The sequence below is a fragment of the Perca fluviatilis genome, chromosome 3 (genome assembly GCF_010015445.1).
Source record: "Perca fluviatilis chromosome 3, GENO_Pfluv_1.0, whole genome shotgun sequence".
NCBI classification, from domain to species: Eukaryota; Metazoa; Chordata; class Actinopteri; order Perciformes; family Percidae; genus Perca; species Perca fluviatilis.
Window position 1 is genome coordinate 26,047,248 of NC_053114.1, and position 18,543 is coordinate 26,065,790.

Consider the following 18,543-nt stretch of genomic DNA (forward strand, 5'->3'; position numbering starts at 1 on the left):
GTACGAAAGCAGGATTTGCCCTCTCTGGCAGCGGGTCATTTTTCCAATGTCAGACAACCCTTTTTCGAGGAGACAAAGAATAAAACCCCTGTTGCATAATATCAACTACTGAGAGATACACTAATTCAATTCAATGATAATTTTCTGAAAAATACTAAAAGTAATAAGATCTTCAATGATATTCATTACCCAGACCTTTTAAATGAGAGGTGAATAGCTGTTATGCAAGGTGGAAATTCTAAACCTCGCTGTTGGTATTTCTGTACAAGGGAGAGAAGCAGAGGCACTATGACATACAAACATTGTGTAACAGGGTCAATATGTGGTGCTTAAATTACCCAGGATTGTTTTAGGAATGTGGAGCACCAGATTGCTATCTTTCAGTCCACAAACAACATTTAGGAATGCGGCCTGTTTTCTGCAAATCCCTAAAATTTGCTTGTTTTGTTTGACTGAACTTAATCAATGAACTCCTACAGTTGTCTTGTTGCTTCTGTCTCATCTCTGGTATACCTTCTTCCAAACACAAAGGGTACCTTCCACATGCTGTCCCCATTTTCATCAAAAACATTTAACATTAAACAGTCTTTAGATTAAAGCTACAGCAGCATATGAAGATTGTTTGTATGGAGTCAAATCTGAATTCATTTAAATTTCTTCTCTATTTGATATGGAATGCATGGTTATGTATAAGCAGTCCACTTGCTAAATTCAGCTTCTGTACTTTTCTCTGCACACAGCATGGTGATGCTCTGCTTTATTTGACACCTGGAGTACCACAGGAGTATACATTGGTGTGTACCTACAAAGAAGATATATCTTAGACACCACTTTAATAACTTCCAACCTGCCAGGTTGGTTTTGTCTGTGCTGACAACGGCCCCTTATCAGTTGGACAGACTGTCAAGACATGAAGTTTTCACAAAATCGGCCATCAAACCACCCTGCTATACAATCTCTCCTAAACATCCTGCATCAACCCTTACTGGTAGAATTAGATAGTGTTGCTGCCCACACAAACACTCCCACACACACACACACACACACACACACACACACACACACACACACACACACACACACACACACACACACACACACACACACACACACACACACACACACACACACACACACACGCATGCATGCACAGACAGATAAAATCAATGGCTACCTACCTCCACATGAGGAAGTGCTGTACTGTAGCTGGCCAATGGAGGAGTCCACCCACTCACAGGATAGTCAATTGCAAGCATGTACGAATTCATCCTCTCTCTATCTCACTCATGTTCGCATGGGATCAAGTACATTTACACATGCACCTTTGGGCAAGTATTGCTGGTGTGTGCACACCCACACATGTAGACCCAACATAGAAACACAGACTCACTCTCTGTCACAGAAAAACATCTCGTGATTTTTGTGCCACACAGAAATATTTTAAAAGCAGCTGGATTTATGAATGAAATGAGTGGAGAAGAGAATGGTTCAGAGTGCACTTTCTTCTTTTTTTCAAAATGTGCATTAGGTTACTCTTTTTAAACAAATTGGCAGACAAATCACTTTGATGGTTGTAAATCAATTCTGTAGCATCACGAGGATAGCTAATGGAGCAAAACCGGAAAATTTTTGGAGAAGAAAAAATGGTATTTGCCTCCCGAAAATAAATAGGCTACCATTCACTCTTTGCACTTTAGTAATATATGTAGCATACAGTATTGTGCTATATGTGTGACTCTGCTGCTTTCACATTTTTTCAAAATGAAACAGAATCAGGTAAGAAGTATGCAATTGACTGTGCAATGAACATGAAGGCCCTCCAAGCCTTGTGTTAGACATCACCAAGAGAAATCCGCCCATTAGGACGGCAAGAAACGCGTATATCAAACGCAGATAGCTGTCAGTTCTCCTCTGGGGGATCCTGCCGTGGTAGCAGAACAGAAAAGCTGTGTGGCTTTGAGCCATATGCTGTATACAGTCTATCCTGTGTGTGTGCTTTATACTTTTTACAGGAAAGGCTCCTCCTTTAGCAAACTGTAGCAGCTGCTACGCTGCTGTTACAGTACATATATACATATTGTAGGACTCTGCAGGGAGATGTAAATCATGGAGTTAAAATATGATTTCATTACCTGAATTTCTATTATACAAATATTAAATCTTTTCATTGATGTAAATGTTTTCTGCACAATGTACAGCCATGTTTGTTCATTCTGGTGATGTATACATTAAGTAATAATACATTCATTTCCACAAAGGCTATTTTCTTCAAGGTCTCATGATGAATTTACTGTAATATAAAGGTTTAAAATTGTCTTCTTCATTTAAATGAAAGACACTAAGATGTGTAAAAATTCTTATTGTTTGCTAGGGGAATGATAAATCATAGGTAGTATTAGTGTTCCTGGGGATGCACGAAAATGGGCGAGTTTGCCCAGGAAGTGTGTGTTGGTAGGTGCTGTTTAATGGACTGACTGTTACACAGAAGAATAACACTGAAACAGATGGTTACCTGAGTGGTTTCCTGCCCTTTTATCTGCCCTGTCATGTAGTTTATTTTTTTTAGAAGGAGAGAAGTTGGCAGCCACCACACTAATGGATAAAACCTCACTGTATATATTTGATGGATTCCTGTTTGATTGTGTGCCTAAATACTACCTTAAAGTATAGTTTCAGATTATTTCTATCTAGTTTGTCTATTGTAGATTAGATTTATCTTTATTGTCATTGCACAGGGGACAGGTACTGAGACAACGGAATGCAGTTTAGCATCTAACCAGAAGTGCAAAAAGCAGTAAAGAGCAGAGTATACCTACCTCAATACATTCAAATACCATGAATACATTTTGGGAGTTATGGTTTGCTTGATTGGCTTGATTTGGAAAAAAAATTGGTTTTGCACGAAACAAGGGCTGTGAACTTTGTTCCATCTCTCAGAGAGTTGTCACACTAGGATGAGATTGCTTTATAGCTAATAAAGACAGGAGGAATGATTTCAACGACCAATAACTCTCTTAACTTACTTATGGCATGGGAATTTGTATTAAGATGTACCGGAGATAATACAAACCTATCCTATGCCAAACCATCATAATGGTCCTTCCTGCTCCTCCCGGAGAAGGCCTACTATGAGACCCTCTTGTTTGATACCTAAGCTATTTGCCCTAAAGTTACATGTTTTATATTGGTTGCATATCAATCTTACTATGTGCACATAGACATGCACATGCATTAGTATATCACTTTGGATTTTATAAATACATGTATGAATAAAGCCATGTTGCCATTACATGCAATATAACCTCAATTGCCTCTTTAGTACTTTAAACTAAATATACAAATAGCAATTTCTATATTTATATTTTGGAAAATTATTTAAGTTGTAGGCTATTGTCTCAATATACTGTACAACGTAAAGCCAATGGCAAGAGTACCTCAGTTAATGTATTATATTAAACAACATACAATTAACTACCAATGAGAGACATATTATACAACACATTATAAAATTTACAAAATTACATTTATAACCTTAGTTAAAAAGAAATTTAGATACCAGTTAAAGAAATTGCGACACTGTTGCAGACTTTTTGGCGAGGTAGACTATCACCACTAATTGCACCAGGTGTGCCTCTGATTGTTGAGGTAAAAAAAAGCTACAAGCAGCTGCAGCAGTGCTGCTTTCTAATGTAACCCCACATTTTTGCGTAGCCTACTTTAATTGTCTTTCAAACCATTTGTTTTGCCTCTCGTGCCTTATGTTTTTGTCGTACCCATTATACTGTGAGTGAAAATGTATTTAACGCTCAACTTTTCAACTTCTGACGACTCCAACGTGTCAGTTGTTGACCCTCAGAGACTGCAGGAACTGACTCACCGGTCCGTCAAAGTAAGCATAATTATCGTTTTGGGCGTGATGATCACTTTGGGAAATATTGCCGTTCTCTTGGTTATTACTTCCTCCGTGGCTGGTTGGTCAAGAAACTCTCGGTACTTTCTCCTCTCTCTCACTGCTGCAGACTCTGCGTTTGGACTGCTGGTCATGCCCTTGAATCTCTGGGTGAGTCTGCTAAAGGACTACACTGAAGGGCCAGACACTCTTTGTCATATCGTGGCCTTTTGCAATGCCACCGTCTACTCCACCTGCATGTATACACTGGCCACGATAAGCCTGGAGAGGTACATTGCAGTGTTTTACCCGCTTCAATATTCATCTATTTTGACAAGAAAAAGGACACTGCTCCTGATTGCCTTCGCCTGGTGCTTCCCACCCTTTCTACTGTCGCCAATATCATTTCCAGATGGCATCATCGAGGTTCATTTTTCTACTGCGTCCCTGGTTTGCAATCCGTCCTACTCCACAAATGTTGGATACACCCTAAGCTTGACCTGCTTTATATTTTTCCCCTGCTCCATCATCATGACATATGCAAACCTGAGAGTGTGGTGCGCAGCCAAGAGACAGAGACTGAAACTGCGCAAATACAACTGTGCGCGTCGCAGCAGACACAATGTGGCATCCAGAGTGCTTGTACCTGTGGTGGCAGCCTACTACACCTGTTGGACACCCTGCATGGCAGCTATGATCTACAATGGTAAGCAATGAATCAGTGGAAATACACATTTATAGGAGGTGCAGTGGGGGGGAGCTTAAACAATAAATAAAAGGGCCTGCCATAGATGACTCCCTTATTCTTCTGATATTGTTGATGGTACTCTTATTAAAAAAATGCTTCTAACATACTGCCTATTTGTCAAAGTGAATATTGTTGAATACATACTGGATGGATGGATGGATGTCTAAGGCTTTCCTACGGACCCAAATTCCCTAGCATCATGATAAAGGTTCAAATCTTGTTTACCACATTTTGGCTCCTTTTCACTCATTTACTTTAATTGAATTTAGTCACTAAGTAAACTAATACAAAGGGGCCTAGAATCATTGTCATATCTTGAAGAAAACTAGAGGATATTGTAGCTGATGCCTCCTGATGGTGTATATCTAGACTAGATAGTGTTAACTGTTGTGAAATATATGAAAACTGCACTTGCATCACACTTTTTTTGTGTAGCCAGGTTCTTTAATTATACTGGGTAATTTAGGGGTTTAGGATGTAAGCTCCTTATGTCTACCCAGTTGATCTTACAATGACCAAAGAAGTGCAAAATTAGTGTGCAATGGCTACATCCTCGTGTATGGTTTTTAGCTTTAGTTGGAGTTGAAGAATTTTTTTTATTTTTTTAAAGGCAAGTTTTATGGCTATTTCCCCCTCAACAAATGTCTCCATCGATTTCAGCTGTGCCTGTGAGAAATGGCTGTCAACGCTATTTATGTAATTCTGGGCATGGATATACTGATCCAGGGCCAGTTGTATGACTCAGGCCATATTTTTTATTTTTTTTTATAACTTTTTCTCGTTTTCCCCCAGCCACGTGCTGTCTTGGAGTAATCAAGACTGAAAGTGTAGTCACAGCTGAATATTTTTAGAAGTGATGAAGACATTTTCCAAAGAGGGCGTAATTCATCTGATATGGATGAAAATCCCTGCAAAATGAAGCTGACAGTCTTAACTAAAACTTCAAAGTGATCTGCTAGTGAGGCTCACTGTAAAGTGGTTGCTTCCACTCCACCAAATCTACCAGTTAATTTTGTACTTTAATTGTACTTGTACTAAAAAAATAGATGTATCAATTTATAGACATAAAGCCATAGCTAGACTGTGTTTGTGTCATTTGTGACCCTTTCATAAAAAAGGTCAACAACTTGTCTCACCCGCTGTCTTGTGTTATCTGTTGACTTCTTGCTCCAGTTAAATCCCCATGTTTTCTGCACCACAGCACTCTCGGGTAGCAGCGTACCAGAGTGGATTGAGTTTGTGGTGGTATGGCTGCCGACCTCCAATGGTTTCCTCAACTGCATCTTCTACTTCTGGATTAACCGAAGCTTCCGCAGGAAATTCCACCTTGTCCTCCAGAGGCTGGCTCTGGCCCTCTGCCCCAAACTGGCTGACAGCCTAGGGTACTGCAGCACTTCAAATACACAGTTTGTGTCAGGAATTCTGGATAAAAACAGTGTCCATGAGCGTTCTTCCAGCGTATCCTCCACCTGCACCCTGTTGAGTTTGGCTTAGAACATCTGCACCTGAAGAGCACCATTGGAATGGACATAGTCAGTGACCTCTGGTGTTCTCTATTGTCGGGTCAACTGAAGCCAAGTTATTGACATATCCCAACATAAGGTATCAAGGGTAAGATGTAGACTCATTGTAATGGGTTGCAATGCAAACAGGTTGATACTAAGACAGACTATGATGGCAAGTACTTGAAATAACCACTACATCATTGTAATTTGAGTTATTTTCATTATTATACATTTTTCTTATATTTTATCAATTTGCAGTCTAAAAATAGTGTTCAATTGAGCGGAACACAGGCTCAACTTATAACTTATTTAACTTTAAAAACATTTTTTACTCATGCACACAGTCTTGCTAAGATTTAATGTACTGTCAGAGATGGCCTCTTAAACCACCTTTTAGTTGTTTTATAGTTATCAACCTTGTCTGTGCCCCAGAAATGCCAATCATTATTCTGCATACAGCTATATTTTAATATTGTCAGCTGTTGCATAATTAGACTTGTTGCTGAGGTCAAAACGTTGAACTTTAAACATGAAACTGATATTTCAACTTTTATTCGTGAGACATTTGTGAACTAAAAACACTATCCGATTACGGACACTTTGAAGGATTGAGGCTATCTACCTGTTCTTCAATTTAAACAGTGCAATAAAGACCTTGGCATATAACAGCTAGGAGAAGTTAACCTTTGAGTCAAGGCATTTGAGTGTAAGCAAAGAGAAAAGTAATTATGCAGCTACACTGTAGAAAGGTCACCACATTTGTGCCGGCAAAAGATAACTTTGGTAAGCTGAGGCTGCGGTTGTTTGTTTTGAGATATTAAGCTCATGAGCTTCCTCTCTGTATCATCTGCTACTGGACTCAACTTGGCAATGCCCATGTCATCTTTGTCTGAATAGAGTTAACTGCAACAGTGAAGGTTGATTCAGATTTAAAGTCAATCAAGTTTATAGTTTTCCAAATACATCAAAAGAAACTTGAAATTCAGAAACATTTTATGCAACTTATTTTAGCCTTTGGGTTGCTGCTTGGTGTCCCCATCATTCATGTTTGTGCATAATGCAAATGGTGGCCCCCTCCACAAACTTGTAGAAATGATTAAAAATGTGTTGAGCATTAGAAGGTCTGTCATAAATTATGTGAGAACAATGACCAACTTAAATGAGTTTTGTATTGTATTCATGCATTTTGTTATTTCTAAATTCCTAATTTTATAAAGAATGAACAAGTAATGTTTGATGTTTTGGTTTACAGATAATTTATGAAATAAAGTGTTATGCCTTTGAATTGTGTCTTCACTTAGTCTGATTTATGTATTTACAAATGCTTCATTTGTGAAAATATCACATTATTGCATTACAGATTTATAATGGCATTAGTGTTTACGAATCAGTGTGATTCATAATTTTCTGCTGCTCTCCACATTACTAAATAATGAAGCAGAGCTGTAAAAAGACCAGTAAAGAGCAGTGTAACTTACTCATAGTACCTGAGTAGTTCACTCCTACTATATGACAGCATGTTACTGCACAAGCTGCTCTGCCTTGTCAGACAAAGCATGGTTTCCTTCCAGTAAACATCACTTTCTTAGTATGCTGTGGATATGTCTTGGGCCAAGTGGATAGTGGGACTGCAAACACCTTTCCAACACTTGTAGATGCTGTTGGTGATTTGTTTTACTGGAGATGGAATCGGAAAGCAAAATTCCTAGCATGTTTCCTCATTCCCTAGTGTACAGAAATTAAATTCAGAGGTTTGTAATAACACTGGCTTGGAAATGAAAGTTCAGTTTTTTTCACATACATTACCCATGCTGGCCACATGTGTATAGTAGTAGGCCACAGCAGGTGTATGTACTGTATGTATGTCTGTTACTTGATTTCTTGAGTGAATTTAGTCCTTTCATGGGTCTAAGTCAGTTGTCAAAGCTTCAAAACCCTCTCGGGATTCCTTCTGCAGACAGAGAATTTGACACTGGCAAATGTATCGCTGCTTCCATGGTATCAGTGCGTGCGTGAAAACAAAGCAGGAATTAGATTTTACCACAGTCTCAAGTAAAACAAATGATACTGAATATGTATTCCACAAATAGGTGACCCTTTGGACTAAGTGAAACCACTTATCAGGCATCATGTTTATTCCTGCAGCATCCAAGCTAAGAGTTTTTCCAGCCGTTTGAGATTTTTGCCAAGCTAGTCTCCCAGGACATTGGAGTGTTGTGCATTAGCAGCCTCAGCCCTCTTTGAGGACGACAGATAGAAATGACAGGCGATCCAGTCATGGGGAATGATGTCTATCTGAGGGTTTCGTATACTCCCATTTTATTTCTTTGTTATGCCAAACATTTTGCCCATCTGACATGGAATACAAGACACCGCTATTTAACATTCATCTTTTGGTCTCACACATCTACAACACATTTCTAAAACTTACTTTGGCTTACTATACAACAGATAGACAAGAGTGCAAAAACAGTACAGATGTCAGTTTTGTCAGTATATTGTCTCTAGACATTATTTCAAACCATCTCATTGCATGCAGTATCACACTATCACAGTAAGTATATTGCATGGTGTCTTTCATCATTGCATGTCTTTGCCACCATGTGTGACAGAATTGTTTATTGAGTTCACTGCTGTTCTATGCCCATGAAAACCTGGAACACAGCTGAATTCTGCGATTAATTTATTAGAGATGGTGCACATGTCAGAGTAGCCATTTTAATATATATTTTCGCTGTTTCCGGTAAAGGCTAAATGAAATGACTGGTACACCATATAATAACATCTTGAGGCTGTGGTGCCACCTTGTGTTACTACTAAGTATGGCATGGCAACATGGACATGGCCTTTTAAACATCATAAAATGTATAATCATTTCTGACTGGTCGTGGTGGTGCTAAATAGAATGAAATGCTGACATTCTATACTATTGAGTGTGTATTTTGTTTTTTAATTATTCAAGGTTTCTCCATGTAGTTCGTTGGTTGCTAAAATTGTGGTGTTTATGCACATTGAAGAAACCCAAGACAAGTAGTAAAGGTAGTGTTGGAATCTTTTTTGGATAAACTAAAACGCTTTATTCTTTTTTTCTTTTCTTTTTAAATCATCAATTTATGTAATGAAAGGGCATCCAGTTCCAAGTCCAGCCTGGTTAAATTAGAATGAATAAATGGGTGTTAATTTGTGCTTTCTGCAGTTTGCTGGTCATGGGCACTCTGCGCTGTAAGGGCTCTTGTGGAAGTTGCAGATGGGAAGGCTTTAATTTCAATCACTGCTTCCTGCTCCTCTTCACAGGAAAATGTAGCTGAGGGAAGCAGGCATATGCAGGACTCAATTATATTTCGCTTTGTCAGAAAAGCTTTATTGCCAAGTATGTTTACACACACAAGGAACGTGTCTTGGTATCGTAGGTGTCAAGCAGAAAGAGAAGATGCTGGTATCACACTGTAAAATGGAAAAAACAAATCAGTGTATAAGCGCGTAACCACATTATCAGGTACCTAAAACCTTTTTACACTAAATCACAGTGGCAAACATTTTTAACACAAGGATACCATAGTGTGATTATTCAGTCATTTGGCTCACTTCCCTGTAAGGGTAAAGCATGAAAAGTAGACTGACTTTTCTTTTTAATTCATCGCCTACAACCATGATAACTTAGGGTTTTAATGCCCTTTTTAAAGGAGCTGATGGTCTTTGGTCATTAAAGTATGAATGAACACCCTTCTAAGATTTTGTAGCCAAGAGCAGGTTTGAAATTGAACCCAGCTGTATTTTTTCATTTCTGTATTCCTTTTAAATTATAACAGTACTGTCATGACATACTATTGAGTTCATGCATTTTTATTTTTATTCAACATTTGCAGCTGTTGCCCCAACTCCCATATGCTTGTGTTTGGGCATATTCCTTGTTCCCAGCATCACCCTGTCATTTCTAAACTTGTGACTGGCCTCAACAATAAGAGATCAGACTTTTGTCTTGAAGGAGACTACTGCAGAAGCTGATTTCCAGCAACTACAGGTATATCAGGAGCAGAAGTTTTTATCCATCCTTTTTAGTTTTAAAGCATGCTACGTTCACAATTTCCACTGACTAAAACTTTTCTTGCAGCATGAATAGGTATTTAGCACATTTCCACTTCATTCCATTATCATTATAGGCAAGAATCCAGGTTACCCTTAAGCCTTAATCCAGGGTTAAGGGTTTAGCTGAAAAGTATTTATGCAGGAAATATTCAGGTGAGGGCATTTTCTAAAATTCAACTTTCTTAAAAGTATTTAAAAAATGTTTCATTCAGGCACTGAACAGTAATGATCATATTGGAGGGCATTTTCTTTTCATTTTACTACTTCCTGTCTGACAATTATCACAGGCAGAGAGTGACTTTCTAAAAGGACAGTTGACTAAACATTGTTAAGAGTGATAACACATTTCACTCTTTACACACATATGATGAATATACATAAAAAGCATACCATATATTTATATATCTGAAGTTATTCACACAGCAGTGACCAGCCACTTACTTTTTGAAAGATACATTTTATTGAAAGGGACATTGAGAGGAAACATCCGTTGTAAGAAAGATGGTAAATGCTTATCTTTAAAGTCAACCAAATAGATTTTAACATCTGCAAGAAATGTAGTTATGTAAAAATAGCAAGTTATAGTCATACATTTAATTTTTTTGTGAATTCAGGTGGTAAATGGACTTTAAGTTGTTGTCTTTGTAGTTGGAAAATGCTTGTTTTGAGAGTAATAGGTAAAAAAAATGCCAGTGCCAGCATCTGAACAGCAACCTAGATAATTCAAGGTAATAGATTACTAAATATGTATGCACTGTGGCCTGAAACCCCCACCAGACTTCAATGAATACAAGCCAAATGACAGTTGCACTCACCCAAAAAGTAAAATTAAGATGCATTACAATTATAACAAAATTGTGAAAAAGCACCAGTTACATGACAAATGGCATAGAGGGAACAGTAAGATTTTAAAACGGAACAGTCGAATAACAAATATTTCTTCACTATATTCTTCAGGGTATTCACTCGTCATTCACTGTCAGCTATTGTATCTGGGTAATAAAACATTATTGTATTATAACTACATACCACATACATTTATATTCACATCAGATCAGCCAGTATGACCATCTACACAAGCTCCTGATAACAGAACTGTAGAAAAATGAGACAAGTCAGAATACATTCTACCTTAAATAATCACTGATACAATATAACTCACTATTTTCAAAAAGAACAGACAGAATAGTTTGACACTGCAATTTCATAATTGGAAAGATTTTGCATTTACAACCATTACAACAAGTGATAAATGCAATAAAGAAATGCTTAACTAGGATTGTGCAGCAAGTAGTGAATGAAATGAACTCCTGATTCTTATTGACATTAAGATAGCAGTAAAAACTGCTAAAGAAATGCATTGGAAGTTATAATTCAGTGTAAAAAAAGTAGAATGGTCACGGTTAACTATTACCCTGATGGCATCACCATTCTGCATCCTAAGATCTCCTTCAATGTTTCCATTTTGTCTATCAGTGTAATGATGGTGTTTGTATACCAGGCTGTTCGCATTACCTTTATCTGAGCAGGAAAATGGGTAATAAACATACAGACTAAAATGGGTCAAATGCATATGAAAGTTTAAGTTAAAGACAACGTTAAACATTAATGACAACGTGCATAGTGACAATGTAATACAAAGAAACTAAAGGCAGATAACTTCAAGTCTCTGGCCAACTGTCTGTTTGGTGCACTCTATGTAGACGGGACAAGGACTAAAGCACTTTATCAAACTGCTCCCCTCTTCTTGTTGCAGAGGACGCAGACACTGCTGTGTGCTTTCAGTGTGAGGAGGTTTTGGTCAAACATTTCAAGGCATCCAGATGAAAAGAATGAGATGGAAACAGGTTGCCAGCACTCAAGAAGACTTGTGTTCAAACACGTAGTAGTAGCGATACATGACAGCAACGACCACTGCAACAATAGCTGGCATCAACCACGCTGTCCAGGAGTGGCTGGTAAAAGAAAAAAAAAGGAAAAAAAAAAAAATCATTAATAATAAAAAATTAATTGTTTGAGCCATCGCAATTAAAATGGCCAAAACAAATGAGAAAGGCAACTATCAGCTATGAATTGTATATAGTTATAGCTATGTTTTGTTTTTTTTACTTTGCCTTTAAGATTAAAATAGTTAAATACAGAAATCTTATTAGATTTTAATTTATAACGATTTGCAATTTTTTTTAATAATTGCACTTTCCCGTTTTTCTTCTCCCTTTTAAATTTCCAGAAGGAAGAGAAACTACAGTGATCAATGTTCACTTGCAGCAAGAAACTTGACTTTTCAGTGAAGATCAAAACAAGTATGAAAACAGTAAACAATGAGCCAGATACACGGTGTTCATCATGATGACTCACCTGAACTCCCCTGAGTTCTCTGCATCTTCATCCTGTAGCAGGAATAAGGATACAAATTTAAAAAAGATCTTGTTCGATTTAGCCACTAACCAAAAACTATCGTTTTTGTTAATTCTGTTCCAGTAACTTTACTGTTGCAATTCAGTTAACAGGCTTACCTTTGCGTTCTCCTTTTTTCTGTCATCCTGCAAATAAAATCAATAAATTAGTATTAATATCTTCATGTGATGGCTGATACAAATTACACTCAAACACGCTAAGAATATAAATTAAGTCAGTTTCTTAGGTAGTCCATAGTTGATGATCAAAATGTATTCATATGCATTACCAGTTTAATATTTATTGTTGACAAAATTTAGTAGTAGTTAGCCTACAAAATATCAGTTCTAGATTTTGGAGCATGGACACATGCCAATCATTTATCTTGTTGATAGCCACCACAAGTGTGATGTTTTTGGGACTGGTAAAAGCGTCAGAAAGCTGATAATCACACAAAAATTCTTTCCTTTGTGGTTGCATCCACTGGATTGAATGATGATATGAATATGTTATAATGAATATGTTCTGTATGGTGTGTTAGTAGAGACAAACTTGTAAAGGTGCCAATAACTGCAGAAATCAGTCCCTGGAGAACCAGACCAATAATGAGAAAGCAAGGACAGTTTCTGCCCTCAACAGTCTTATGAATCTTGCAATTTGTATTTTTGTTAATGAGAGAGATCGAACACGAACACACGAAAAAGACTCCAGCAAAACTAGTGATATAGTAACATAAAATGTTGGGGGAACTAAACCACTATTGGGGGCAATACAAAACTGTGTTCACGTAAAAACTGACGACATGAGAAGGAATGTGCTACTATTGCAATTACACAGTATGGTTTTCTTGTCTCACTATACCATATTATCTTGATAATTACGAAAAAAATAATCAGACATGGCACACTTTATCAAAGGCTTTTATAAAACACAATTTAAATAAATAAAGTTGGAAAATTTAAAACCATTGAATGTGCAACTTTCTCTGTCTTATCTCACTTACTGTCACTGTAGGAGGGCCCCCCTTTGGGTTAACTGTCAATTTAGATAACTGAAGCCTCTTATTAGCTTTAAATAAACTTTGAATGTATTTTTACATGGAACAAAGACGGAGAGCTTGTTTTTGATAACCAGTATGAAAAAGGGAGGAATCAAAACTCACTTTTCAAAGTCTATATAGGCACCAGACTATTCTTTTAAGAAAGATTTGAAATCATAAACTTGTCCTCAGTTTCCAACAGGGGAAATGTATTTTGTTTCATCAAGTAACAGAATTTGTTACCTCATTCTTTCACATTTCTGTATTGAGTGTCCTGGTGCACAGTCATGCTTTTTTTTTGTCCCCCAGGACTGTGTTTTCTTCCAGGTAGACTACTGACAAGATCTTTAATTGCAGCATGAGTTTTGCTCAGTTTAGTTAGATGGCCATCCCTCAATATTTCCACATTATTTCTTAATCATGAATGTGTGGAGTGGAAGCTGAGACTGAGTGGGTCATAGAAGAGACATTTAAAGAAAGAAAAATTAACGTTATGCCCATCTTGTGACTCCAAGCAACTTTTGTGCAAGAAATTTGCATCAAGGTTTTTTCTCAAAGGAGATCTGATGACGCCGATTGATTACTCAGCTTGGTTAGAATTAAGCAATGATAATGATTTAATAGCAGTTAAACTTCAGTATTTGACAGAGGGATGTTGATATCATGTGAAGATACTACAGACAGGGAATCATATCTTTCAGAGCTAACATCTTACCATGTGAAGCTCCCCAACGCAGTACTGCTGGAGCATCTCCCTGGCATCTGTGGAATGACCCACATCCTCAAAACTCTCTGTTGCGTCTGCACCTGCCTGCTCCAGCAAAACTTCCTCGCCTCCCGGATGCTGAAATCATAGAATTAATCAACACAGTCACTCAGTGTTGAGCATGTTCATTTCCTTAATTCACCCACTCTCACATTAACCTGACGCAATAAAAACACACTTGAAATCACAGGCAAATTTGTGAAATGCATCAATATGGTGTTTTGGTGGTGGAAAGTAACCAAGTACATTTACTCAAGTACTGTACCTAGAGTATTTCCATGTTATGCTACATCAGTAGGGGTAGGAGGGTAGCAAACAGTACAGACAGGAAAGGGTCACGGATGGATTTTAAAAACGGCAGCCTACACTCTACTGGGTCAACTAGAGATTGTCCCTACACCACTGTATTTTAGAAGGAATTACCGTGCTTTTTCCCTCCACTCCATTATTAAAATTCTGCTAACATGTTTAAACATCTACAATACCCTACCCTGCCTAAAAGGATACAAACGCCCTAACCTGCCTAAAGGACACAAACAATGCCTTACCCTGCCTAAAGGATATTTACACCAGGCACTGCAAGAAAGCAGGAGCTTAGGAGCTTCTACCCTGAGGCCACTAGGATCCTAAATGATAAGACTAAAGTGGATAATCATTTTCAGAATGTGTGAAGGTCAATTTTGCATAATGTGTACTTGTGAATTGCACAATGAATACTTTTAATAGCAATTTGCTAAAACCCGGTACATTACATCTCTCCTGGTTGTATGGTTAATGTTCTGCGTGCATTGTCCCTGTTCAAATAAAAAAAAAATACGTTGTTATTTTTTGTTTATCCGTGTGTGGTCGTCCATAAACTTCCTTTTAAAGCTTTGAATGCAGAACTTTCACTAAATGGAGAATTTAAACTCTGTAGCATTACTAATTTTACTTAAAAAGGTCTATTATCTTACAGTTGACTATAATTTAAGTGTCAGACTCCTATAAAACAGGACCATCGATATGCAATTTTCACAACTGGTCTAGCTAAGTTCCTGTAAGTAGTTACAATGAATATTGCTGTTAAGGGGTAAAATAAATGTTATACCAGGTAACTTATCGCATGACAGGACCTTGTTTAACACAAACTCGAAATCTAAACTGTATATATATGGATAGCGTCGCTGTTCGTGAACAGCTTGAATGAAGGCAGTCAGCAAACGTTGCACGTCAACACAACGCTGATACTCGTTTTGTAATTGTAAAAAGAAGTTGCTACCAGCAAGTGTTTCTTACCTCTTCAAGGAAACCTGTAATGTCGTACACTTTATCGTGGATGATGAGCCATGTGTCAGTGCTCACATTATGCGATCTTACTTCTTCTAATGTGTAATATTTTACACCACATTCTACGGTTTCGCCGTTTCCCTCAACATTGGTGTAATTAGCGGGTCCACTGCCTGTGTTAATGGGGTTGTCGATAGTTTCCTCACCCATTCTAACGTTCATACAAAAACCTAACTATGTCGATAGAGCAGCAAGCTAACGTTAGCTTCTGTTATCCAGGTAACTTATGGATGTAACGTTAACGTTAGCTAGCTACGTGTACGATCAGTTTTCTCACTGTTTGAATAAGGTTAGTTTAAAAAAAAAAGCTCCAATTAGCTACACCGCCGAGGTAAAAAGACATAAACACCTGTATTAGCACACATACGGTATGCTAAAACACGTTACGAAATAGAAGAAAAAAAAACACCCTAACCCAGAAGTACATCAGCAGATATATAAACCAAGCAATGGTATGCGTGTTAAGCACAAAACATCACAACTGACCAATCAAACTGTGAATTTTGCAGTGGTGACCAATCAAAATCGATCACTTGATGATCATGAGACTGGGAAATTTCCAAAGGTTGTCAACTTTGCACTGTCTTTGCGCATACGAGTTTTTGCCATGCCCCCAGGAACAGCGCTATGCTTTGATGCAACCATGGCCTTAGCGGCCAACGGTGGAATTGCAACGTCTGGCAACCCGCTGGCCCAGAAAGACTTTACCCACCGTATATTATAGACTGTAAATATACCATATTCTGGTGTAAACACTCACAACCCCAAAACCCAGAAAAAAACAGCATATTTTCATGTAATTTAATATATACATAAATCAATCAATCAATCAATCAATCAATCAATCAATCAATCTGTAACATGTATAATGTGCCTCTTTCTGTGCTGATGAGCACATTAACAGTATAACTAGTGGTGATGATAATACATGTGTATGGGGATTAGGGTTCCTAGTGGCCTGAGGGTAGAGTCTTTCAGTGCTGGCCTGGATCTTTATTCATTTTATTAGCCTTTTTCTGGCTTCTTTTGTAAATAACCTTTAGGCAGGGTATGTTCAGCCCATAGACTGTACATATTATTATTATATTTACAGTATATGGTTCAGCCAACAAACCACTCTTTGCAGGTCTTTTCATTACAATACATTCAGGTAGTTGTCAAAGCCTTTGGGGAACCTTAAGTCTTATTGTTTCAGGAGACACTTGAAAAAAATACACTATTTTCAGTAAGCAGCATTACTTTTGATTCAAAGTTCAAACCCTGTCACCAAGTCTGAATGTAATTTGCATAACCCCCCACATAACTCTGTGCAACATTCAGGAACCGCTTGTTCATGCCTATTATGTTGGCAAATGCCAAGTATATACAGTTATTATGTATTATAATATACAGATATACATCATCAAAAACATTTACTTTGTATTGGGGAAGTGTTACATGTGTTCTGATGTCTTTATGTTCTTTTTTCAAAACTGGGAGTAGCCTACTGCATTGAGGGATTTGTATTGATTTTTTTGTACTTTTACTCTATTTCTCTTGTTCTTACACTTATTGTTTTGATCACAGTGCACTTTAGCTTTTAAATGTAATAAGTATTTTCTTTCATATTTATTGTTTACATGTAGTGCCCATTATCCAACCATAACAAAGGATGAGAAAGGTTGGACGAGGATGGGATTGAGAACAATTGGAGATAGATGTTTTAATAAACACTGTTTCATAGAATTTTAGTGTTAGTAGCAGTTTAGTAAGGTGTTTTTGTATTTTATTTTTAGGCCTATATCCTGTTCTACATACTCCGGTACGGTAGGAAAGCATTATTTTCCCAGGCAAGGCAAGGCAGCTTTATTTATATAGCACATTTCAGCAACAGGGCAATTCAAAGTGCTTTACATAAAACATGAAAGAACATTCAGAAAACAATTTAAAACAATTTAAAAACATTCAAAGTCAAGAATAAAATGTACAGTGCAGTATAAGAATAAAAAAAAAACGAAAAAAAACAGGATGGTGAAGGCATGTCCTGCCCTACTCTGACACTGCCTCTGTGTTTTACCCTTGGATCAACCCTTAAAAATTTAATTAAAATGCATTGATTTGTTATGAAAAAAGAATACTATTAAACATTTGCATTTCAATTACAATTTTTAATGTATAGAAACAACATTCAAAACAAATACAATCTGAATCTGAACAACATAATAGAACCCATATTAAATAAAAATAAATAACTGAAAGGATTAAACTGGTCCCTCTTTTTCTCTCTGTTTTGTTTTCAGAGCTGTTTTTCCTCTCCTCTGTCCTCTCCTCCGAGTTTGACAGTGTGTGTGTGTGTGTGTGTGTGTGTGTGTGTGTGTGTGTGTGTGTGTGTGTGTGTGCGTGTGTGCGTGTGTGCGTGTGTGTGTGTGAGATGGCTCGGCCCCTCCCTCATGCCGTATAATTGGTTGACACCTTGTGTATGATTGACAGGAACAGAATGTGAGGCCGATCAGACAGTCGAAACTAATGTGTGCCTATATAATTATTTTTTTGTTCTTTGAATTAGTCAATTATTTTAAATAAATAAAATTCACTCATTTCATTATTACATAATGATTTAAGTCGGCTCTTAGAGCCGACTCATTCGCGAATGACCCATCACTAATGTGTAGACTATAATAAAAGCTCTTACCCATGGTCTTAGCCTACTGATCTTACCCTAACACTTAACCAATCCCACCATGGATGTATAGAGAGAACAGTTCGGATAATGCAAGACTATCTTCAACCCAACCAACAAATGCAAAT

The 18,543-nt window shown here is 37.4% G+C and overlaps 2 protein-coding genes across 2 annotated transcripts; one reads left to right on the forward strand and one right to left on the reverse strand.

Moving 5' to 3' along the window:
* Positions 1 to 3,615: 3,615 nt before the first annotated feature.
* On the forward strand, positions 3,616 to 7,427 carry zgc:162592 (uncharacterized protein LOC561993 homolog). The gene is made up of 2 exons (XM_039794707.1): positions 3,616 to 4,595; positions 5,839 to 7,427. The coding sequence occupies exons 1-2, from the start codon at positions 3,794 to 3,796 to the stop codon at positions 6,129 to 6,131; spliced, it is 1,095 nt and encodes a 364-aa protein (XP_039650641.1). The 5' UTR covers positions 3,616 to 3,793; the 3' UTR covers positions 6,132 to 7,427.
* Positions 7,428 to 10,665: 3,238 nt separating this feature from the next.
* LOC120555719 (cytochrome b5) lies at positions 10,666 to 16,200 on the reverse strand. The gene is made up of 5 exons (XM_039794708.1): positions 15,706 to 16,200; positions 14,380 to 14,508; positions 12,745 to 12,771; positions 12,587 to 12,618; positions 10,666 to 12,183 (listed from the first exon to the last, which is right to left on the reverse strand). The coding sequence occupies exons 1-5, from the start codon at positions 15,916 to 15,918 to the stop codon at positions 12,087 to 12,089; spliced, it is 498 nt and encodes a 165-aa protein (XP_039650642.1). The 5' UTR covers positions 15,919 to 16,200; the 3' UTR covers positions 10,666 to 12,086.
* Positions 16,201 to 18,543: the final 2,343 nt, after the last annotated feature.